This window comes from Sander lucioperca, chromosome 21 (assembly GCF_008315115.2).
Source record: "Sander lucioperca isolate FBNREF2018 chromosome 21, SLUC_FBN_1.2, whole genome shotgun sequence".
NCBI lineage: Eukaryota > Metazoa > Chordata > Actinopteri > Perciformes > Percidae > Sander > Sander lucioperca.
The window spans coordinates 15,345,343-15,369,059 of record NC_050193.1 but is presented as its reverse complement, the minus strand read 5'-3'; the positions used below and the strand labels follow the sequence as shown (position 1 = coordinate 15,369,059).

The 23,717-nt window shown below is 41.6% G+C and overlaps 3 protein-coding genes and 1 long non-coding RNA gene across 11 annotated transcripts in view; 1 reads left to right on the top strand and 3 right to left on the bottom strand.

The window, feature by feature from the left end:
• usp7 (ubiquitin specific peptidase 7 (herpes virus-associated)) overlaps positions 1-6,998 on the bottom strand; it is a 29,039-nt gene extending 22,041 nt beyond the window's left edge. For 2 of the 4 annotated variants that reach the window (XM_031320852.2, XM_031320853.2), the window contains exons 1-3: positions 5,974-6,998; positions 1,666-1,770; positions 1,190-1,388 (exon numbers count right to left, since the gene is read on the bottom strand). In XM_031320852.2, coding sequence (XP_031176712.1) covers positions 1,190-1,388; positions 1,666-1,770; positions 5,974-6,058 — 389 coding nt within the window. In that variant the 5' untranslated portion in view covers positions 6,059-6,998. Of the gene's footprint in view, positions 1-1,189; positions 1,389-1,665; positions 1,771-2,849; positions 3,414-5,444; positions 5,573-5,973 lie in introns of those variants that run through there. The other 2 variants (XM_031320854.2, XM_031320856.2) reach the window with 2 other exon arrangements.
• Positions 62-22,708, top strand: c21h16orf72 (chromosome 21 C16orf72 homolog). 5 transcript variants are annotated; one of them, XM_035996611.1, is made up of 6 exons: positions 62-81; positions 9,544-9,849; positions 10,957-11,037; positions 11,660-11,727; positions 11,942-12,152; positions 14,270-14,694. In XM_035996611.1, the coding sequence occupies exons 2-6, from the start codon at positions 9,654-9,656 to the stop codon at positions 14,584-14,586; spliced, it is 873 nt and encodes a 290-aa protein (XP_035852504.1). In that variant the 5' UTR covers positions 62-81; positions 9,544-9,653; the 3' UTR covers positions 14,587-14,694. The 5 variants fall into 5 exon arrangements, with proteins under 5 accessions (XP_035852504.1, XP_031176723.1, XP_031176722.1 ...); XM_031320863.2 differs by lacking the exon at positions 62-81 and adding an exon at positions 22,564-22,708 and having other exon boundaries at positions 9,403-9,849; positions 14,270-14,602; XM_031320862.2 differs by lacking the exon at positions 62-81 and adding an exon at positions 22,564-22,708 and having other exon boundaries at positions 9,403-9,849; positions 14,270-14,616.
• On the bottom strand, positions 16,551-19,197 carry LOC118494114. Its single transcript, XR_004896176.1, has 2 exons — positions 19,092-19,197; positions 16,551-16,695 (listed from the first exon to the last, which is right to left on the bottom strand). It is a non-coding gene; the product is annotated as an uncharacterized LOC118494114 (long non-coding RNA).
• Positions 19,456-23,693, bottom strand: dctn5 (dynactin 5). Its single transcript, XM_031320866.2, has 6 exons — positions 23,450-23,693; positions 23,206-23,274; positions 22,962-23,080; positions 22,613-22,724; positions 20,539-20,641; positions 19,456-20,450 (listed from the first exon to the last, which is right to left on the bottom strand). Exons 1-6 carry the CDS (start codon positions 23,495-23,497, stop codon positions 20,353-20,355), a joined length of 549 nt encoding a protein of 182 aa, XP_031176726.1. The 5' UTR covers positions 23,498-23,693; the 3' UTR covers positions 19,456-20,352.
• Positions 23,694-23,717: the final 24 nt, after the last annotated feature.

Below are 23,717 nucleotides of genomic sequence, written 5' to 3'. Positions count from 1 at the left end.
TCGTATATACTGTCTGTGTGTGTGTGTGTGTGTGTGTGTGTGTGTGTGTATGTGTATGTGTATATATATATATATATATATATATATATATATCTATATATCTATCTATCTATCTATCTATCTATCTATCTATCTATCTATCTCAGAGGGTAGTAAGGTCAATCAATAAAAAAATGGAAAGAATAGGTCACAGCTGTGAACTTCCAAAGAGCAAAGTGTGTAAAGGAGAGTACTGATGGAAGACGCCAAGAGGCTTATGGCAATTCTGAAGCTGCAAGGTCCCATGACTAAGGCCCTGTTTACACAAATACGCTCGCTGGTGAAAACGACAACATTTTATCAGATGTGCCTTTCGTTTAGACGCCGACAGCATTTTGGGGCTTAAAAACGCAAAAAAGTGAAACCACCCTCCAGAGTGGAAATCTTAAAAACGCTCCACTGTCACATTCCCGTCTAAAGGGTAAAAACGCACTGTGCGAGTATGTGCCGCGAGTGCGTGCATGTGTGTGTATACCGTATGTGTGCGCCACGTGTGTGTGTGCATGTCCCAAAATCAGGTTCTAACAAATCCAAAGTAAAAAAAAAGCATTTTTTTCAAACTTTAATGTAATCATAATTCGATTATACTCAATTATAAACCCTAGCCAAATTCCTTTTCAACCGCAAGCAATCCCAAAACATGTATTGCCCTCGGTTTGGATAGTTGTAATTGCATATTGCTTCTGGACATGGAGAGAGAGAGAGCTACTGGGACCATGGCAAACACTTATTTTTTTTTTTACAGTTTATGCAAAACACTCATTTCTGGCAAAAGAACGCCACAACGGATGAAATGACAGACATCCTTTTATTTGTAATGGTGGATATAGCTCCTGTAGCGGGGTTTGTGCCCATGGTGATTTTACACTTTAAATAAAATTTGATTCAATTTGATTAATGAGTTGATCAGTTTGGATGACTCGTGCAGGCCCAGTCTGAGATCTCAGCACTCAAGTCAAGCAGTGCAGCAGAGAAGAGACAGACAGGCCCATACAGACGTGCAGCGTGGGCGCACTGGGAGCAAGATGCTCTTTATAGGAGTTTAATGTTATCTAGGAAGCACTATTTGTAAACATGTACCAGGACCATCAAAGCTTTTAGGAATGTGCCTGCGTGTCTCCCAAATCCCTCATCCCACCAAGACACCTACGTGGAATCTGATTCTGCATTACACTGCAGGAAGAAGCCCACGCTCTTCTGGTGTGGCCGGTCGGGATAGAAGCGCGGCATCACCATTATCTTCCACGGAAGGTTCCGAACAAAGCAGGACGGGCTGAGCACAGACTCACTCAGGCGGCTGAAGCGCTCTACCACAAAGCGGAAAGTCGCTTCTGACCGCCAACTGGTGTCTGTGAAAAGATGGTGGGAGACGGGGAAAAAGGGGGGCAGGGTAGATGGTGAACAGACTAAACCGGTTTCCTCCAGCTTTCACTGACAAGCCCAGGTGCAACTGGTCAGTGGATTACAACCTATGTGAGACTAACAACTCCACAGCCAATTAAACTGAGTAATTCACAGGATGACGTCAAACCAGGATCATTACTTATGACAATTACTAGACAAGCTTTGAAACGAACAAAAGTGTTTGCAATGCTGTTTGTTAGTGTAAGTACACATCATTCTCACCGTCCTCCATGTCCTCCTCTGTGTTGTTGTGTCCATCTGCCATGGCCACGTTACCATTGATCACTGGGTTGGCCGGGATTCTTGGCGGGTCGTCTGTGTCCCCAGCTGTACAAAGAAAGAAATATAATAAGACTGTATAGTTCTAGCAGGGTAGAGACCTTTCTTCAATTGGAGGAAAGCAGGCTAACGCCTCTGCCTTGCCAACTACGTGACTTCAGCAGGCAAAAAACGAGGGGTCAAAAATGACAGATTATCTGATCAAGATCAATACAATATATCAAGACCTAAAAAAGCCACACACAAGGCTTCCTCTCAAATCTGTATTGATTTATCATCTGTTTATCTGTTATTTCATATTTGAGCTAAAGTAATAACCATTTAAAACTAAAAGTTGTGCCTACAACTGGCAATCTGCTAGATTACTTTTTACGACTGTTGGATTTTATTTCTAGAAAATGTGAACTAACAAATCATTACAGCTCATATTTTAATATTCTTACAATACTTTTTGTATATAGTTTCATCCTTTGGTTGTAGAACGATGGTATATTTGAGGGGGTTGTTCTTAAAAAGCTTCTTTTGTCAGGTTTCTGTGAATATGGCCACCGTTTAGAGCAGGACAGATTTATAATCTGATCATTACCATCTGATCATTTAAGGCATAAAAACAGCATCAACCGATTAAAAAGCAAAAAGGTAATTTCTCAACTACGGTCTCCATCTTTATCTCCTGCATCGCCACACATAGTGATCCTTCCTCTCCCCTTTCATCCATTTCACTGGGAAAACCCTGCTGAGACAGCATGACAAGTCTTCTTTCCCAGTCTGTGTGTCAGAGTGAGGGAATGTGTGTGCGCGCCCGTGACAAAGAACATGCAACATTACAGTAGGCTGGGTAATTATGGACACAATGCAGGATTAGGCTGCAAGTCCACACACACACACACACACACACACACACACACGAATAATGAGGTGGCTCGAGGCACAGTCTCATCTATCAAAACAAATTGATGACAGAAACAGAGAAGCTTTGAGTAGACTTCAAAGAGTGAGTAAAATCTGCCTGGATCTTGTGATGATGACACTGATGCAACAGAAGCCAGACTCGAGAAACGACAGCATTTACATGAGCAGTCAGGCATAGGTCTCCAAATGTGTTGATGTGCCAGTCCGTCTCTTACACAGTATTTCATGTGCATCTGTGATCCTAGTCTTCCTCCGAGCTGACAGACGCAATGGTGTCAGTTGTGCGTGTCTCCAGGTAACGTTACTGACCGAGTCCTCCAGGAGACAGACGTTGATTCCTCAAGAGGATTACACCCTGCTAATGGGGCCTGTCAGTCAACTCTATGACAACTTCTTGTCCCGCCCCCACTATCCTGAAACTTCTGAGTAGTACATCCTAATAGATCAGTCACTGAAATCTGCACAAACCAGAGCTGGATGTAGAACTTCCAATGATTTCATATTAGACAAATATGCCACATAACGTAGAACTTAATGTCACCTAAACTATGCAGGTGTCTGGAAGGGGAAAGTCACAAGCATCTCAACACATCGGATTTATTAATTATAAACATACATTTCTAATAAGCATCACAGTAATCGATCTGAGTACCTGCTATGGTTGCATTACAACTACAACCAATTTCTAATTAAGTCCGCAGCCTCTGGACTGATAACGGCAAATAAAAGCCGTCATCATCATCATGACAAATTTTCTCCAATGAGACAACGGTATGCTGAGCAAACAGAAAAACAACTCCAGATGTGTGTTTAACCTACAGCAACAATGTTATAACAGCCCAGCTGATCTGACACACTGAAGCTGAAACATTTAACGCCTTAAAGAGTGTGTCTCTACTGTCTAATTATTGACCGATGCGGAAAAAAGGTACAAAATGCACCTGAAACAAAATCATGAAGTACAAATAATGACCGAATAAAACCTTGACTTTGAAACAGTTATTTACTAGCACTGTATTCTTGTCCTATTAGACAAATTGGGTTTTATAAGAAAGGTATATATGGAGAAATAGCATGTTTGTTTTCTATTAATTTCCTATATGTCTGGAGAACCATTAGGCATACACACTAGATAGGTTTTGTGGCAGCAACAGCCTGGCATCTTAGTAAGATTGCTATGGCAAAACAGAAATTATCCCCACTGCAACTGTATGGAGCCATATATACTATTAAGGGAATGTGGTTATGTGTTACTGCTATAAGCAGTCAGAAAAAAAAGCGAAAAAAAAGTTTATTATGTCAACTTGTTTTCACTGCCCTTGTAAGGCGCCAGTGTACTGGGAGAGAATCCAACAAGGGTGAACCAGCAACTAAGGGGTTAGGAAGTCTGGTGAGTGCACCTGCTTCTAGTAAGAAAAGTATTAAAATAAACGATTAAAAATGTAAATGACACGTGGGTCTGTTTCCACTTCTGCTTATTTCTATGATTAAAGATGATATGCTATGTATTGTATTCATTCCAAATTAAACAACAATGTGTGTGACTGTGTGCGCACAGATATAAAAATCCCTAGGACCAAATGACGCAGTGATGCTGAAGGCTCCCCCAAGCCTGTGTTGTCCAAAGTTCACATTATAAAATGGTGGTGGGCTGGTATTCTGTGTGTAAAACGCTAACTAAACGGTTACATGTGTGGCCCTGACTACAAAGCTGACCAACAAAAACACAGATCATTAAAAATGGCGAGCCCCATGCCGTTTGGTCGTCCATACAATGAAGCAGCAAATCCCCGCGCTGCCTCTGTGCGGGCCTGGCTTACCGCAGCGGCGACTACCGTTACTTGCCAGCACTGCCACACTTTTCACATAACACACTGTCAAACGTCAACATGTAAACTAACAAACAACTAAATCAAAGCAAACATTCGGTCTGCCAGATTGACATCTGCTCTACTGGCGTGCTTAAACTTGTTATACCGTCAATTTAGCAAATCACGATTGACGCATCTGCGTTAGCTTTAGCTACCTAGCATATCTAGCAAACACTAGCCACAAATTTATCTGCAGGCCGTTATAGCCAACATTAGCTAAGCACAAGTATCAGCCAACAAGCTCAAATTAATGCTAGAGAAAAACATCACCCATTATATTATTAGACACCAATTACAGACAAGCGAGAAAAAAAAAATCTAGATTACGTGAGGCTAATATTCAGGGCCTAACATTCAAGCGACAGCCGAATCGAACGTTGCAAAATACAAGGCACCATTTTGGAACGCCACACACCCCCTCCGTCAGTGTTAGCTGATCGGCTAACTAGCATGCTAGCCAGCGAATGAACGTAAAGAAGCAGGCCTTTGAGCTAATTGACTAGCTTAAAATTAGTTGCCTTGCTAGCAATGTACATTGCGTTGTACCATCTTAATGAACACATGGAGCAATAAAATAAACACCCGGCACTGTCCGGATTAAACGTATTTACAACGCACATTAACCAGTCAAATGTAGTGACTTCGCATTTTAGAGGCCCAAGTAACATAGTTAACAATGTAGTTAACTGATATCGTTACTTTGCAGGCCTGCATTTACAAGCCATCAGACGCGATGCTAACACATTTATCTTTTAGAAATGCTGTTAACGTTACATGTCTAACTGCCATTAACGTGCTATATTTTTCACGTTACCAGTATGAATAGCAAGTGTTACTTTGCTCACGGAATAGCTAACTTTGATGAGGAACGCAGGTGCCGATAACTGTCAAAATCGACCCAAAGCTCACTGTGAAGTCAAAGTAGCAAAATTAATTTACCTAGCGATGGTTCCACGTTAATTGCAGACTATACAGCCACACTGTTTACAAACATTTAGCGTTACCAACAATACGCGGGCCTGGAATTCTATGACTGCATGTGGATTCTAAACTGCGATGATTTGGCAAACGCATCTGAGAACTTGTTACAGCAAACGACCGTGGCCAAAAACAGTTTATTTAGAAACGGTGACATATACGAATGAATGATTTGTATGGCTAATATCTTACAGTGTGGATGAACCGCTCATTTGGGTTGTCTACATACAAGGCAATGCAATATTGCAAGCATACGGAGAGAAATTCAAGCTCAGTTCGCTAATAACGCAAAATGAGGTCAGCTCCACACAAGTATGCTGCAACGGACGCACAATCAGCAAAAATGCAGCCGGCTATCCTGGCTAGCTTCGGGCCTATGTGTTTACTGTTGAGATCAGCTTGCGCTAATGAAACTTAATGCATTTTCCATGTAGCTGTTTAAATATAGGTTGTAAAGGGTTTGTTCACTCTTCTTGGGACCATTACTTACCTTCCATTTCCATGTCCTCTGGTTCGCTGAGCTGCTGCTCGCCGGCTTTCTGTTGCTGCTGCGTGTGGTGATGGTGGTGGTTCATGTTGGCAGCTGTTGTTGTTGTTGTGATGCGGTGCTCCCTGCTATCTCTGTTACCCTCGACCTTGTCCAGGGTAGGCTCTGCGGGGAACCGGGTTCTGGACTGCTGGTGAGGTGTGGTAGGATGCGAAGGTGGGGTGGACAGGTCGAGCCTCAGCTGCCGGGCCTGCTCTGTTGCGACCTCGGCCTTGTCTGCTGTCAGCGCCGGGGAGTGAGGAGGGGAGGTCGGCGGGGGAGCGGGTAAAGAAACGCGGACGTATTTGCTCGCTATTCGCCCAATCTCGGCGCCTTTAGTGGGTGCGAGTCGCTGGTTGACGGTGGGGAGTGGGATGGATGGACCGGGGCTCCGAGGAGGGAGGCCCGCTGAAATTAGCTAAATCAATCCGGCTTTACCCCGGGAAATGTGGGGCAATAAGACAACGCACAGCACGACCTGCACCTTGAGGAACAAATACCCTGTTTATAGCTAGCGTTAAGCTACCCGACACTAGGCAGCCAACTGGTGATATAGGTACAACAACAATGAAAAAAAAGGTTCATTTGCTATACACACACATTCAACAACTTTGTCTGCAATATCCCCAGTCCGTGTGCTCCTCCGATTGTCCCTCGTCTGGGGAAGAGCGGAGGAAAAAGCTATCCATTCAAACCCGTTTCCAATACGAAATAGCACTAATGTTGATTTGGAAGTTCGCGGAGACGAGAGTTGCCACGGCCCGACATAAACCAATTCCCCAAACCGCCCCTAACACGATATACAACAAAACGCGGCACTTCGCTGCATTTCTAGCTAACCTCTTGTTTCTTGTGAGGAATGTGCCCGGTCATACAACGTTAGCCTGAGCTGTGTGGATTTCAACCATAGCTCTCAACCCGCTTCTCCCGTGGTTTGTGATGTGTTGAGTCTGAGGTAAATCTCAAAATGGCGGTCGCGCTCTTCTCTGAAATGTCACATCCGCATGGAGAACCAAACACTGGCCCATCCCCGGCCAGGTTCAAATCCATGTTAAATGATAGAGATCAGGCGTGTGCACCGGGTACATGGGCAATAAAATATAAGTACAAACAACAAGTATTAGATTAATGGCAAATAGAGGAATGACAATACAGGTCTAAGTATACTGATTGACTGTATGTTGCATTGGGGCCCCAACCACTGATTTGCAATGACTTGAACGGGGAACATCATTGTCTGAATGTAGAAACAAAGTAGGACCTACTGAAGTAAATACGTTTATTCAATTAATTTAATTTGTAAGACCTCGTACTTTTTATACTACAGTAAACTGCAAATTTCTTTTGGCGTTTGTGTTAAACAGCTATGCCTGCAAATTTAAAATTGGTATGCAAAACATAGCAACTACGAGTTGTGTGAGTAAAACTAACAGTAGGCTACCTGCAACCATAGACTATATGCCTGCAACATATCACCCATTGAACTAAATATTAAAAAAAACACATTGTATCCATTGTCAGGAGGCAGAGGACCTTTTTTCAAAATGGGCTGCATTTTACTGTAGGGTCATGCTTCTTTAAGTAAAACATGGATGCAGTATTTTTACTACATTTCAATATAGGCTATATGGGACCTGCACTCTGTTGAATCAGAATCAGAATCAGAAAGGGCTTTATTGCCAAGTACGTTTTTTTACACATACAAGGAATTTGTCATGGTGTTGTTGGTGCATGTCATGGTAGCCCATTGTTGCTTTGTGGCATCTATTCTAGTTTTTAACCCTAATTTATTCTATTTAGGTCCTGCTTACTACTATTACTTGTATTTACTTGCTCATTTAATTACAAATGTATTTAACTTATATAATTTTATTTAAAATAGGCTATAGTGTGATACTGGTTGATCCCGTGATGCTCTTCCAGGGGCCTGCTTCCCCCGGTGATGTTACTGCAGAGCCTCTTTTGCTGCTAATACTGTATTAGGCTACTCTTGAGTAGATTAAAGTAGGGTAGCCTAATTACAGAAAATACTCAAAAGTTGGGCTTACAAAACTATAGTTACTAATTTAGATCAGGCACATCCAAAATTCCTAAATGATCTACCCACCAAAAATGCTTTGCAATATTTCTCCTATGAATAAATCTTTTATTTCTATATGCTAAATACCACATCCATAGGAGTGGAACCATTCTTTTCTGGTTTTATGACTGAGTTTAGAAATTACATTGATTCAATTAAGTACTCAAAAAAATGCTGAGGCCATAAGAACTCTGGTTCTATATGAGTCATGTGTGACCTAAAAGGTTTATTAATAAGGTTTTAATTTGTTTTCTGCCTACCAGCCTGTCTATCTAGGCATATTGTGACTGTGGCTATACCCCTGTATGTATGTTGTGTATCTGATGTAATGTTGTATGTCATTTCTTCTGTGTATTGTGTGTTGTATTTGACTGTAATGATTTGTATAAATACATAAAAAAAAAAAAAATCTTTCTCCTATGACCATTTCCACTTACTTCCCAGTGTGCGCCCATGTCAGTTAAGAACCTATTGGACACAGTGTTACTTAACTGTGGAGAAAAGAACTTTGTTTTCTCTCTTTCTTTTTTTTTTTACTTTTCATAAATAGCCTATACACATAAACAAATGCAGGTATAATATGTGATGCAAAATGTAAAAATATATCAATATAAAATGAAATATCAACCAAATTAAAAGAAAACAAAGACCTACAATAAAGTCACTTATTTTATTATTTTACAGATTTTTAGTAAGTAAGAGGAACCAGTGGATAAAAACTACACCAGGACTCGGCCTAGATACCGTCGGCTGTTGGGCTTCTTATATTGACCGGTTACTCTCGTTTATCTCATCTCATTTTATGTTTCGGTTGGTGTTCATTATTAAAGCATTGTTTTTATTTTATTTGACTAAACACTGCTCTCATAGGTTTATTATCATGAGATTGTCATATATGGACTTGTAGTGTTCATTATTGTAGCCCTGTATACAGTCTATGGTGTCGCCTAGAGGCTGATTTTGCTGCTGTCGAAAGATAGAAGTTATTACAATATTCATTTCATAGCTGTAGATTCTGAATTAATTAGAAGGGGGAAATAAATAAGCTCACAGAAGATTATAATGATGTGAAACTTTATTCATAAAGCACTTTAACAAACACATTTTTTAATCTAGCTAACAGAACAGTTTTCACGAAGAAACTTGCACTCTCTCGCAAGCTTTAATAATAATGGGGAATTTTCACTGTGGTTCTTTTGTGTCAATGCTGTGACGGACGTGTCGAAGAGCCAATATAATTCTGAGCCAAGCCCTCGAACCCACCCTGCAGTGCTCATGCCACCAATTATAGTTGACATCTGCTATAATGGGTGGGATGAAGCGCATAACAGGATAGTCTGCGTTGTAGCTATATAGCTCGACGTCGGCGACTAGGAAAAATAGTTAGCTAAGCTTATCTTCACAGATGGAAGTGAGGAGAGGAAGCAACGCTATATTGTAGTGCGAAATATTAAAAAAAGCTAACAGTATTCATGGATTTACTCACATAATTCTTTATACAGTGCCCAGATTTTCATCTTTTAACACATTAAAGGTGCATTTTACGCGAGTTTTGGTGCATTAAATGGAGGAGAAGAAGGAAGACGGAGATTCGGAGATACAGGAACACGGACCCGAGCACTGGTTCTCAAAATGGGAGCGGCAGTGTTTGGCCGAAGCGGAGCAAAGGGAGCCGAGCGAGGAGGAGGCCGACAACGACCAGGATAAACTGTGGCATCTCTTCCAGAACTCAGCCACTGCTGTGGCACAGTTATACAAAGGTTCAAACCAGCGCTTTCTTTTTCCTTGTTCGTCTACCTATACTTAGATTGCCAGTATGCATTTGGCTTGTTGGTTAACGTTAGCAACCTGGCTACTCACCTAGCGTTAATGTGAACCAACATTAGCGTCGATTTCGGTAGAATGCTAACTAGCCCGTTAGCAAACTCGCTGGCCAGTTAACGTTTACAGCTGATTTTGCAATGCTAAATTTAGCTAGCTGTGTTAGCCAGTGACAAAAAATAGTTAAGAACTCGATTCGGGTGTTATACACATGGTTCGATTGTTCTGGTTTGACTGACATAATTGAATTAACGTAGCTAAGTTAACACGGATACCTTTGTCAATAAGATATCTTGTTGACACCAAGTTGGCTAGACAGCAGCGGATAGCTAACGTAACGTTAGCCAGGCTAGTTACAAAATGGCGATGGTAACAACAATCGTAGCTACGCGACATTCCCAGATGACAGTCTCTTGTATACTGTCAGTGTTATCTGATACACCTGACGCGATTAGCTGTTGAAATGTGCTATACAGATATGAAGTTATCTGCACATGAATGCATGCTTGTTTTTTTAAACTCCGGTTTCCTGCTGAGTGAGCAGTTTGTTTAGCAACACGTAGCTAGCGTTATAATCACAAAATGGCGAGGATACTATTGGTTCGCTGTGGAAATATTGGTTTGTCTACAATATGCTACGCTATAGTGCTCTCGGACAGAATACATTCCTGTCCATATGGACAGAGCTCGACTTGTTAAGTCTATCCATGTTTGACATGTATGTTTGACATGGCTTTGCAACTTTACTGCTGAGAGGGCAGTTAAGTTGATGTGTCGGTTTTCTCTTGCTAAACAAGTTGCTGCCAAGCTGGCCATCTAGCGCTGGCTGACAGTTATTTTTATGCCAAACCCTGTCCCTGCAGTTGTAGATGCAAGACAAAATGGCGAATGAAAATAATCTTCACTTCAACCCTATAATCACAAAGCTGTTGTGCCTCCCATATGTTTTATTGCCCTTTGGTCACATTAATCAAGAGTGCTTGCTTTTAAATTACGGCCACATGTTATCCATAGAAACCAAACGTATTTCCCCTTTCCTTCCACAGACCGAGTATGCCATCAGCAGGGCCTGTCATTGTGGGTGCCATTTCAGAACTCGGCAACAGCAGTTACCAACCTCTACAAAGGTATCTAACAACATCCATCTTCTCTCTATCCTTAATTTAATGCTCTGCCATACAACACCTACAGTAGTTTTTGTGCTTCGTATCATCAATATGGACTGTTGCTGGCTATCATTGTACTTGTAAATGTAGACATGTTTTTATTGATAGGCTCATCTAACAAGTGGTAAACAGACCTGGCCATTATCACTCTTATCGGCTCCATAATGATCAGTCTGTCACAGGGCTTGTAAGTTTGGGTTGAAAAGAAAACGGACTGCATTTTTTTTTAAACTTGCTTATAACAATGTCAGGAATTCACTAGTGAAATAGGGGTGCATGGTCTACCTCTCAAACTGGGCAGAGAATTGCCAGGTGAGTAGTGCTAGCAAGTAGTGCGTAATTGGCACCCTCTGGAAGTAATTTGCTGTGATTTAAAAGCTGTCAGTTGTGTTTTTAAAAAAAAAAAAAAAAAAAAAAAAAATGCAGTACATAACAAAGTATAGGCATTATATGAGTTTGTAATGGTTTCTGGTCAAGGACCAAAACATGGTCACTGTTTAAAGGTATAATGCTTTTTTACTAGGCTTTTGGAATAGATGATAATGAACGATGATTATTTTTATGATGTCTTTCCCCATCGCAGAGAGTGTGGAGGCACATCAGAGAAGTTTTGATCGGGGCATCCAGATAGGCCATCAACGCCGTAATAAGGTGGGTCTTGTTCCTCTGTTACGTTTTGTTAATCCCCTCCATTCTCTTATATCTGGACACATTGTAGTTTGACATTTAGGAACCAGGTGCTTACAGACTACATTAGGTTTACACAACGGGGATGTTAAAGGGGGAAAAAAAAACGCATCCACGTTTGTTAATGAAATTAAGCCTTGCTTTATTGTGGATTGATCACTTTTCTATCGGATTGCAGGACATGTTGGCCTGGGTGAAAAAGCGACGGAGAACCATCCGTAGGGAAGATCTTATCAGCTTTCTGTGCGGAAAAGCACCACCACACAGGAGTAGCAGGGCCAATCCCCGGCTGGCCATGTTGGCCCCCAGCCGGGCTAATTCACCAGCCGAGACTGGCTCATCTGTAGAAGCAGACCTCCAGCCCTTCAGGGAGGCCATAGCACTGCATGGTGAGTTGCATGGTGCAAGCCTGGTTCACAGCTTACACACCAGTGGTCATTCAAGCCACCTAATCAGATATGTCATTTACAACCCAGGAGGCAGCTACATTGTTGGTAACATTTTAGATTCTTCAAAGGGTGGGTGGGACCTACTAATTCCACAAATGTAATAGATTTAAGGTTTGGCAATGTACTTGAAAGTAGTTGTAAGATAAGGTATTTTAATAAAGATTTTTTTGAACTGGCTCATTTACTTATATACAGGTTGTCACCTGAATGAGAAAAAAACATTGTTAAAGTCTAAGCACTGAAGTACAGAAAGTTAGTTTGTCCTTTAGTCATCGTACTCTGCCTCATGTGGCTCAGAGATAAGGATAAGCTATGTTGTGCATGGGTGTGTATGTACTGGCCAATGGTGAAAGAGGGCAACATGGTATCATGACTTCGCATAAACATACACGGCGACTTTAAGCCAAGTAGCGTGTTATCTGTATGCATTTTGAGCTATCCACATGTATGTCTACGCTGTATACAGTGGATGTAAACATACACGCCATGTGGCATGTTATCGCCGTCTTGCCGTGTTATCGCGAGAACGTGTTAACGTGAGAAGAAAGCTACGGTTGAGTTTAACAAAAGAAGAACCGGTTGGGTTTAGGAAAAGAAAAACGGGTTTGGCTTTAGTAAAAGAATTAAGCGACGGTTGAGTTTAGGAAAAGAAGAATGGGGTTGGCTTTACACAAACGAGAGCGAGGAAACGCCATGCGCGGGACAGGATCCCCGCTCTCCTGGGTGAAAGTCGTGTGTTTTACCCATCCTCACCCCAATCAACCTCCCTACGCAGATTTTTGCCGTTTCATACTACTCGCTACGGCGTAAATTCACACACAATCGCAAGATAATGTAAGTCAATGGAGGCCAAACGGCGTTGATAAACACGCTTTATAACACGCCAATAATGCTACAATGCTTCATGAGATCAGTCTGAAGAGGGCCTCACCTTCTTTGCGCTTAGTGTGTGAGAGAACATCTCAATCTAAACCAAGTAGTTTTTTAAATATGCGGCTGCAACTGTTTCCGTTTGTAATTCGGTTACATTGCAGTATGTTGGTATTTCTGGTGTGCTGTCAGTGCAAATGAATATTCAGAACTTTATCTGAAGGTCCCTACGTTTTAAAGTGTAGCTGAGGTCAGGGTGAAGGATGTTAGGCATTTGGTGGTTTAGGTTACAGAAACACAAGTTCAGTCTGTGTCAGGAGGGTTCAGTGTGTCTCCTTTCTCAGTTATCAGATACCTTCTGCATTTCCCCACTGGTGTTTGTGTGTTGGGACAGGCAAACTTATTTTGTAGGGATGTGCCAACAAAAAATACTGGGCAGATGTCAATGTTTAAAATAACAATTTGTTTTGTCATTTATTCCCCATTTTGTGCCAGGGAAACTTGGCACAAATCATTCTTCATTATAAAAAAAGTGTGTGTTTTTTAAAAGCCTCTTTTCACTTTTTTTTTAACATAACATTTAGCCAGCACAAAATTGACGCAACAGATATAAATCGGCCACGGCAATTGGTGTCATTTTATTTGCCGATAGGCCGATTGCAGACAACTGGGCGAATATCGGTCGATGCTGGTGTTCGGCTGATAAATTGGTGCATCCCTATCATTTTGATTTCTGTCAACTTCACCGTTGAGTCTTTTAGGCAATCAGATTCACAGATTTTTGGTCAGTGTGATAACACACATATACTTGGTATTTCTAACAACTGTGTAAAACAAAACCAGTTGTTGCATTTTATATCCTCTAGCAAGATGCACATACCATCTTTCTGACTCTGTGTCGATGCCCCTTTGCCCAGGCAGTTGTCATTTGGGGTCATATAAATATGACTATTGGATTGATGCACCAATGATGTGCTTGCTTGGTGGTCCACTCAAAAGAACCCATTGTTGACGTATTTGCGTTGAAAAACACGACTTGATGGGATGCCATTTTCTTAACCTAACGGGTAACAAGTCATCCTACAAGATTTGTATGCAGTAGCTTGCTTATGTCTTATTTCTCCAACTGATGCACTTTGTCTGTTGCTGCTCTCTCCTCTCTATCCTGTCTTCTTCTCCTTCCACAGGTCTGAGTGGAGCCATGGCGAGCATCAGTGTGCGCTCTGGTGCTCCAGGGTCTCCCACACATGTGAGTGGGAGCAGCAGTAACGGAGGTGGCGCTGGTGTAGGTGGCTCTTCCGGCTCTGCGCTGGTGTGCCGCAGCAGGCGTAATGGGCTCCAAGACGTCGACCTGAACACTTTCATCTCGGAAGAGATGGCACTGCATCTGGACTCTACAGGCTCCGCCTCTGCTGGAGGGGGAGGAACCAGGAAACGAAACTCCACCCAGTGTAGTGATGTCATCACAGACTCCCCTACACACAAACGCAACAGGATGATCTGATCTGCTGCCTGCCTGTGTGTATGTGTGTGTGTGAGGGGGTAGGGGACAAGCCTTCAAAAGCCAAGGCTATGAGAGGGGGGTGGGGGGGGATGGATGGCTTATGTGGGACAGATGCGGGACAGATGCACAGATGGACAGACACTTGAATGCCTGGCTGTGCAAAAGAAACCCGGGCTGAAAATGAAAATGGGGACTTAAGCTCTCAGTGCGGTCTATTCAGATGTTGACTGAATTCTATTCCTTGTCTCCTTTCCCCACACTATTACTACAAATCACTGATCTGCAATCAGAACACTTAATGGGTGTGTGTGGGTTACTGGGAGGTCTGGACGACATCACGCACTCCTGAGACATCGCTACCGAGGAAAGGAGACGACGAAGGAAGTCACCAACTCATCCTGGGATCTCAAAGGGGTGAAATGCACCGTGCTGCTTGACAAGTAGAAGCCACTCGATCCTTGACACATTCTGTGCCCTTCCCTCCCTTAACCTCACTCATCCTCACCCACCACCTTAATAAGGAAGTGAGGGCCATGATCAAATCGTCTGACTCAGTGAACCAAGTTGCTCGCCAAATGTTGGACCCGGCTCCGTCAAGAGACTCACTTCTTTGTCAAACGCCCCACCTGTTCTTTGTTACTTTGTCATTGCAGCTCTCAGTTGACGTTGCCTGTCAGTGGTGGAGCTAAATCGCCCAGTAGGAGTACATCTGTGGCATCATCCTGCTTCATCTCCCGCTTGTAACCAGTTCCATTTCTCTGGCTACTAGGTTGATGGCATGTAACTTTATTCTCTATCTACTCTGCTTTGATTTAGTTCAGCAAGTCGCCCTTCTTCTTTTTAGTTCTTCAACCACCAGTGTTAACAATCTAGGTTTGTTGCCACTGTTTACAGCAGTGATAGCCAAGTTAATTTTGCATTCTTTCTCCACCATGTTTTTTTTTTTTTTTTTTTTTTGAGGATAATGGAAAGCAATTATTTTTTTTTCTTTGTGTATACAGCTTTTCAGACAGCCTGTTTACTGACTGCAACACCCCCCCCCCCTCCTTTACTCTAGTCTTATTACAAAAGCAGCTGCTGTTTTATGTGATCTTGTGATTTATTCTGAGTTGCAATAAGGACTTTTGCACTTCGCTTTCACCTCTAACTCATGCAAACAAATCGGCTCTTCCATTGTATCCCAGTTAAAGCCTCGTCCAGCCCTTAACGGGGCCCGCTTGAGGTCAGTCCACACAAAGTTGCTGCTTGGAAAAAGTAAACACTTGGTATGACTAGAAACGGAGCCCTCACACACACACACACACCTCTGGTTTCCAACAACTCTTCAAAAGTATTTGATCAAGTTGTGGAGTGTTTCTGCGTGTGGGCTCCACTTGTATTCAAAGACTCAAGAGTCCTTCCCTGTCTGACAAATGATTTTTTTTTTTTTTATTTTATCGGAAGATAATCGGTGCTGTAAAGAAAGCATAAATCGCATAAATGTTTACAAAGGTAGCATTTCTCAACACATCCAACAAGTATGCCAGCCAGTGCACTAAGTGGCTAATTTGGCGAGCGTGTCAGATTGGGCGTTGGGTCACTGTCTGCTTTTTGTATAAGGGGTGTGTGCATTAATAAGACATGGATGGGTTTGATTTTACTTGGTACAAGGTGATGAAACTCGGATTGTTTCATTCTTGAAATAGTTGCCTTCTGTAATGGAGAGGAGTAGGAGACACTGATATCACACAAGGCCGAAATTTGGGTATATTTAGCAGTTTGTGAAACGTATGAACTGGTACTGTACTGATTTATAGGGTCTTAACGAATGCTTATTGGATTTAAATCTAAGCTAGTTTGTGGGCGTAATGAACTCAATTGTTGGAATATGCTTTCATTTAGCATAGGAAGCTAACAAATGTAAATTATGAGTTGTCTAGTTATCAACCGGTTATATTTCCAGTGTTCCAGCGTTGAATAATGGCCAGAACATTATGACGTTACAGTGTAGTTGACCTGCCATAATAGTGATACAGTAAGTTGTCAGTGAGTCAAATACCTGTAATACCCACTGTCGCTGACTTGTGAGATCTCAATGTTTCCTTCTCTTTTTTATTCTCCCCCCCCCCCCTTTTTTTTTTTTTGTTGACCTGTTCACTCCCCTTCACCTTTATGACCTGGAAAGTGGGTTTTCTTTAGTTGTATAAAGCATGCCAGTTTTTAACTTGTTACATTTTGGTCACAGATTTCATTTTTGCGTTATAGGTTGGCTTTCATATTCATACATGATGCCTGGCTCGCCGGTGAAAGAAAAGAACCGGGCTGAGATTCGTTACTTCTGTCAAAATTTAAGAGTTCTGCGTTTCGGAGTTTGTACTTGTATACAAGTGAAACCATTGAGTTAGACTGACGAAAATGTAAACCTCAAATCGGGAAAAGTGAGAATCGATTTGCTTACAGAGAGCCTCTGATTACTGTGAAGTAGGGTCGACAAGTAATTCACGGTGCGGATTCATGTCGGTCTTGGTTTAAAACGGTATCTAAAAAGAAAACGATTTATTATACGTTCTGGGTAGCTTCAGCTAGCACAGGTCTAGTGTAGTGAATAATGTAACACAGGAAGGATCTAGGTTTCACCCTAAAAAGTCACATTTAGAGTCCATCAGACAGTTTTACACTCTGGGTGTGCTAATGGCAGAATATGGTGTTGGAGACGGAGTAAATCCTGAGGACTGACCTGACGGCCTGTCCACACGCTTCTCTTTAAATCAGAGGAATGCATTTTAGTAGTTTTTCTTTCTCCGGGCACTTTACTCGCCGTTTTGTGTCTAACACTTCACATTGGAATTGGTAGCATTCTCAACTGAAACCAAATGGTGCGTGTTGTTACAAATGAGTAGTTGTAACCTCCTAGTGTTTCTGTTGCATGACAACATGTCGGTTAAAGGGAAGATGTGAAGTGTCTGCTGACAGGAAGAAGAACCTAAAATTCATCTACTATCAAAGGATAGCTTTTTTCCCCCCAAAGGTGCGCCTAAAGAGTTGGCTATGAGCAGGATTGTGCCGTCTTTCTAATCCCACTGTTCAACCTGCAGTGTTGACCCCCATTGATTAGCCTGGTTATAATAGAGGGGGCACTTTGTTTTTCTTTTCTTCCTCTGAGCCAGTCACCGGCCTTCATCCACATTGTTTCAAAAGGCTGACTCGTGCCACGTGTCTCTGGAGCCAACACTATTATCGGCTGTTACTTGATACTTATTTGTTTTGAAAAATAATAATAAATGGCTAATCTATATACTTAACATTTAATTGTTGGTATGATATATGTGGTTCACATTGTAAAAGAAATAAAACCATTGAGTTGCAATTGGATGGACTGTTTCATTTAAAAACATAATAATTGAGATTTGTCTATGCTTTACAAAATCAGATTTGCTTAATATTAAAATAATGAGGGTTCTCTAATGACATGTCGTGCAGGCATTTTATCTATTAACTTGCAGCTCTTGAACTTTTGGAAAAGTAGGAGAAGAGGCTGAAAATGTTCATATTTCACGAGAGAATGCATAAGCAAGACATATTTAGTAGGGGCCTCTGTGCTTAATTGACATTTACAGGTGGGTGAAAGAAAATACATGAGTCATGCATTTGAAATATTACGGGACCGTCCTGACCCAGGTTAGGGATATTTTTTTCAGAGCGGTGGTTTCTGAGTTTGTGGTGACTTCATTTCTGAACTTAGTTATTTAAGTCTCACAGAAATGACATTTAACTTAACCCTGCTTTAAGCCACTAGGCGGTGCCAAAAGATAGCAGTAGAAAACCCACTTCTTCCACGTCATGCCGAAAATGTAGAAACACAAGCCTACAAAGTTCTGTTATTGTAGTGTAGCATTATTAATGTCCATCTCTATGAGAACTCACATTCTAATGAAAACCTTCCTTTTGGAGTTTTTGACCTCTAGTAGCGTGTATGAAGTAGTTTTTTTTTTTTTTTTTAGATCACTCAAACAGTCCAGCCAATGGTTTCCATTCCACTCTCCAACAGGTGGCAGTAATGCGCCAAATTACACAGCAGTGCGCCAACAAAGGCAGAAAAGTAGAGTATGGCAGTACTGCTAGCTAGCAAGTAAACATGAATGCTAACAATGCAGTACTCAAACTGCAAACGTTTTAAAAGGAAGGAAATGCATTCAACATGTTGGTTAGACTTCAAGCATACACACTGTTTTGGTAAGGAAAAAATTGTAAACATAACTTGTTCACAATACATCTCCACAAGGTGCTAGCTAGTAGCTTAAAGTTGCCCTGTGGAGTGTTTACATTTTTATTACCAAAACTGTGTATTCTTATCAACAAACGTGTTGAATGCATTTCTTTCCTAGTGAAACATCTGTAAAGCCAACCAGTCAAATTGCAGTTTACATCCATGTCTGTCCAGACTCATAATACATGTAGTGAAGACTTGGAAGCAATTTAAAATGGGTATTAATTGTATTTTTTGGCGACAAATGGATGCTACACACACACACACACACACACACACACAGGTCTGTACAACTCCCAGTTTCAAGGTGGGCACCCAAGATTAGTGTCACCAACTTAATATGCGACCAAATGTCTCCCCTTCTGTTGAGTTATGGCGTTGAATAATAGCCAGAAAAGTTTTTGCAGAACATGATGTCACAGTGAAGTTGACCTTTGGTAGCTGTTTATATGTCCTCACTTCATCCTATTAAACATTCTTCTAAAATGTTGTCATAATTAGCGTATACATTGATGGACAAACAAAAACTTAATGCCTCTGGTCGCAGAAACATAACAAGTAGAAGGTTAAGTGGTGAGGCGTTTTGCATTGTAGAGCAGACAGAGCTGAGTCCATACATGAGGCAGATTTTCAAGCATTTATTATATTTATTGAATTGCTGCACTTTGTTTGATGTTGGCTCTGGCTATTGTATGCTTACAGAAAAAGGCAAAGCACAGGGGTCTGTCCTGCACACATTAACAGATTCTAATTAACATTGCAGTTGATCATTTGAAACATAATGAAATTAAGTTAAGGAGAAAGCAAACAGGTTCTTCCAACATTAGAAATAAAATGACAGAGCCTGAAACAACAGAATACCTTTCACAATTTGCTGATATTGAGTGTGCTGCTCCGTTTCCCAAATGAAATGTGGACATGAATAACAAACATGTACAACCAACATCCTTCATCATAACTGTTGTTGCTATCGTTTTGGTCCGTGCTGTTTACACAGCTCCACCCTTCACCTTCCTTTCATAGCTCCTTCACTTTCTCATCTTCACCTACAGCTGCTGTCAGAGAGCGAAGATTGGGATTATCAGCAGCCACACAGAGGTACTTGAGTTTCTCCACAGCACACTGACCAGGAAAAAGTATCACACTACATGAACATACCTGATTAGAAAATCAAAATGTTCATCAGAAAGAAATATCTAAAACTGAGCGCCTGAAGATGACGGCCTTCAAGGCATCTCAGATCAGCTGGGAAGGTAAACATGATCGTTCTGCTTGCAGTTTAAGTAAAGACTTTTCAAGACTCTCATTGCAATTTGGAGCTGCGAACATACAAAAGTGCCTTCTGCAGCTATATCAGATTTAATATCAATGTTTGTCCTTGGGCTGAGAAACTCAGGGCCTCTGGGAAGTGAAGGATAGAAGGTGAGCCCTCAAGAGTCCATTTCTGATGAGCGACCCCAACCCTGACCTGGAACTGGTTGGAAAGGGTGTGGATCCTGCTGACGGTTTTGGGGCAGGACTCAGATCTGGCTGAGAGGCAGGAACTTCTGGTAGTAACTCTTGGTTACATCAATCATCAGGTCCTGCGTGCACTCTGGGAGCTCTCCTGAAAATAGACCTGAGAGATATAGACAAACACAGGTAAATACCTGACAGATAAACACAAAGTGGAGGGGTCAGGTGTGTGTTTGTGTGGTGTAGCTGACCTGGGCACCCAGAGAAGACCGTAAAAGGCGGCACCACGGTCTCAGGAGGGAGCACGGTGTTGTCTAAGATCTTGCAGCAGTCCTTCAGCACACAGCGACGACCCTGCACACAATACACCAAACTAAAATTAAACTTCTGACTGACTCCAAGTGTTTTCTTCATTCTGTTTATAACATCGTGGTAAACAATTGATTATGGCTATTCAGAACAACTAAGCAGTACAGCCAAAGGTCAACTAGCATGTATGTTCTGAGCCTGCGTGAGAAAATATATGTGACTCTCCATACCAGCAGGTCACGGTAGTCTGTATTCATCATTCAAAATGGGAAACCGGAATACTGACAGGGATTCAATACGCTATGCTAATTAGCCAGTTAGCACATTAACAACACAGCCCGATGTTGAAAGAACTAATTATATTTATCGTGCGCTAGCGAACAATCACACAATTACAAACCGTTTCTGCTAATGAGTTAAAAGGCTAAAAAAAAAAAAAATCTTACCTGATATAACAAGATCTCAGGCCCTCTTGAATTTAGTCGTTTGCTTGTTTTCCTCACTTCCGTTTCTCCTCTCATGCACCGATTCGCTTAAACTGAACAGCCATCAGAGTGATCTCTTTCACTGATTGGCTCCGTCGCGGATTCAACATGCTCAATTGGCCGAAAAGCCACCGACTTGTGCCAACGGTGTGGAGCACAACGCAAAAACTAGGGCAACGATGCTCAGCGACGGCCCGACATTGGCCGACGGACGACCTTCGGCCTGGTGTGTCAGGGCCTTGAAGGAAACTGGGCTGCGTTGGGAGTCTGGTGCTTACCAGGGACCTAGCTACAGTTTTGTTATCCGTCTATACGACTTTGAAAACATTTGTTGCGACTGTATGCGTTGAATCACATCTGTACCAACAGTCAAGGTAAAGTAACAGCGAACACACGTGTGTGGTGACAAAATACCAAAAAAGTTATATAATACTTTAAACATAACAAACTCAGATGAAGATGATAAGAATCATAGGAATATTGTTTTTATATAGCGGCAATTACTCCCAGAATGTACTTTTCCAGGGATAATACAGGAATAGGGCTAGGTATGCATCTCCTGTATTTTTATTTCAATTGTTCATATTATTGCCATTTAATTTGGCAATTTGTACATCTGCTTGCCTCAGAAACAGTTGATAGTTTTTTCTACCAATTTAAAAATATACAGTGTTGGCAAAATGTCAGCAAAAAAAAAAGAAGTCTATGCTGTAGGGGTGCACAATTCAGAAAATGTCACGATTCAATATCGATTTTTAGGCTCAAGATTCGATTCAAAAACGTGTAATGTAGTTACTTTTCCCATGTGATTGCAGTAGACATACAATTAAAAAAAAAAAAAACATGAATCAATTTTGAATCGGTAGAGCTTGAATCGCGATACGAATGTGAATCGATTTTTTTGCACACCCGTACTATGCTGCATATCCACCACTGTAAATTGCTCCTACTTTTTTAATTAGCTTTTGTTACATTATCTGTTTATCATTAAGTTCTGCACAGTCAAGTAACTGTTCTTTCAAGTTTGACTGTTTGGGCTCTGTTAATATCTCAGGGCACTTGCCTGTTGTTTGACTTTTATTTACTAAACACTTTTTGTACTAAAAATAAATTCCAGAATCAAGACATAATTATGCACAAATGCCAGACTTCTCTGTTTATATAAGCATTTTAAATTCAGCTTTTTGAATTGTGGAATCTAGCTGGGCAATGATAATAAAATGCAATCTGCTCCTGCTGTGGCAAAACTGCAATAACATTTAACATTTTTTTTAATTAAATGTGTTCCTTTTTATATTCCATCAAAGGTCTGTGCCTGCTCAAAGCAGCCTTCCTGCAGTTTGCTGCTGTGCTCAGTTAATCTGAACATGACTACCATGTGACTGTTTCACCACAGGCAACAGGAGACACTGCTTCTGTTTATGTCCCCTCTCACTGTGGCAGAGCTTTGTCTCCATCATCATGTTTCCTTTTTATGCTTAGCTGTGTGTGTGTGTGTGTGTGTCAGTGTGTGTGCTGTCATTCCACTCACTATGACACAGTTCTTGCCAATGTGGACGTAGGAACCAATCTGTGCTGCGTTGACCACACAGTCCTCCTCGATGAAGACGTGGTCTCCGATGTGCAGCGGGAAAAACGCCACTCTGGAGGGAGCAATGGAGGGTGGGAGCAGAAAGAGATGAAGTTCAGGTGTTCGTTTAATGAGCATGAAGCAAACAGAAATGACGTACGCCACGTACACCTGTAATTCTGCCTGTTCTTTCATGGCACAAAGACTCACACTCTATTGTATACCAGCTGAAACAATTAGCCAATAATTGATAAATTGACTGACAGAATATCAATATGCTACAATTTGCCATTAGAGAAGGATGCTTTACCCTTTGCTGAACTTTTTGAAAGGTGGTCGAATGACGCTCCGGCTCTTCACCACACAGTGTCTGCCCACCCTGACATTAGCCAGGTCTCCTCTGATGATGCAGTCATTCATGACAATAGTCTGGAAGAGAACACACACACTAAGGTATATCATAGCCGAACAGAGTACATTGATAACAACATAACTGCCCTGGCAGAAAGCTGTATACTACACTGTCAGGCAGGTTTGTCTTTGTTTTTCCTTACTTTGCCATTGAGTACGATGTTTTGACTCCCACACAGCACTGACTGTCTGCTCACTTTGTTGCCAGAAGCCTGAAAATACAACGACACAAATGGTTAATAATTGTAATAAGGTGTGTTTCTGTCTTTACTGTCTACCTAAACTGAGCACAGACAATTAGTTCAGCTATCCAACGCCCCGTTTAGCTTCGGTTAGCCAAATAGCAAGCGACTAGCTAGCTAACAACGGCTTAAAATCACACATTACCGTCTCAATGTACTCTGCTTTATTGTACAGTATTTCCGACAACTCCATGGCTGGGAATAAATATAAGATATATATATAATAAAAATATTTAAGACAGTGGTACTGGGGATATTTCAGCAATAATAATCCTCTATCTGTTTTGCTGTCAGCACCCAGATTTTCTTCTTCTGCAGACTCTATGAATGGCTGTTCAGATAATATCAGTTGAGTGCCAAATCATCGATGGATTTCGTTAAGCCAAACAAGTGAAAAACAGTCCACTGGCATT

Bases quoted from the DNA above. Each gene is read 5' to 3' on its own strand.
- c21h16orf72 (XM_031320863.2), top strand. From the start codon at position 9,654: ATGGAGGAGAAGAAGGAAGACGGAGATTCGGAGATACAGGAACACGGA. The intron at 9,850-10,956 runs GTTCAAACCAGC...TTCCTTCCACAG, and splicing joins TGTGGCACAGTTATACAAAG to ACCGAGTATGCCATCAGCAG. The intron at 11,038-11,659 runs GTATCTAACAAC...TCCCCATCGCAG, and splicing joins AGTTACCAACCTCTACAAAG to AGAGTGTGGAGGCACATCAG.
- dctn5 (XM_031320866.2), bottom strand. From the start codon at position 23,497: ATGGAGTTGTCGGAAATACTGTACAATAAAGCAGAGTACATTGAGACG. The intron at 23,275-23,449 runs GTAATGTGTGAT...TTGTATTTTCAG, and splicing joins AAGCAGAGTACATTGAGACG to GCTTCTGGCAACAAAGTGAG. The intron at 22,725-22,961 runs GTAAAGCATCCT...TGCTCCCTCCAG, and splicing joins TTCAAAAAGTTCAGCAAAGG to AGTGGCGTTTTTCCCGCTGC.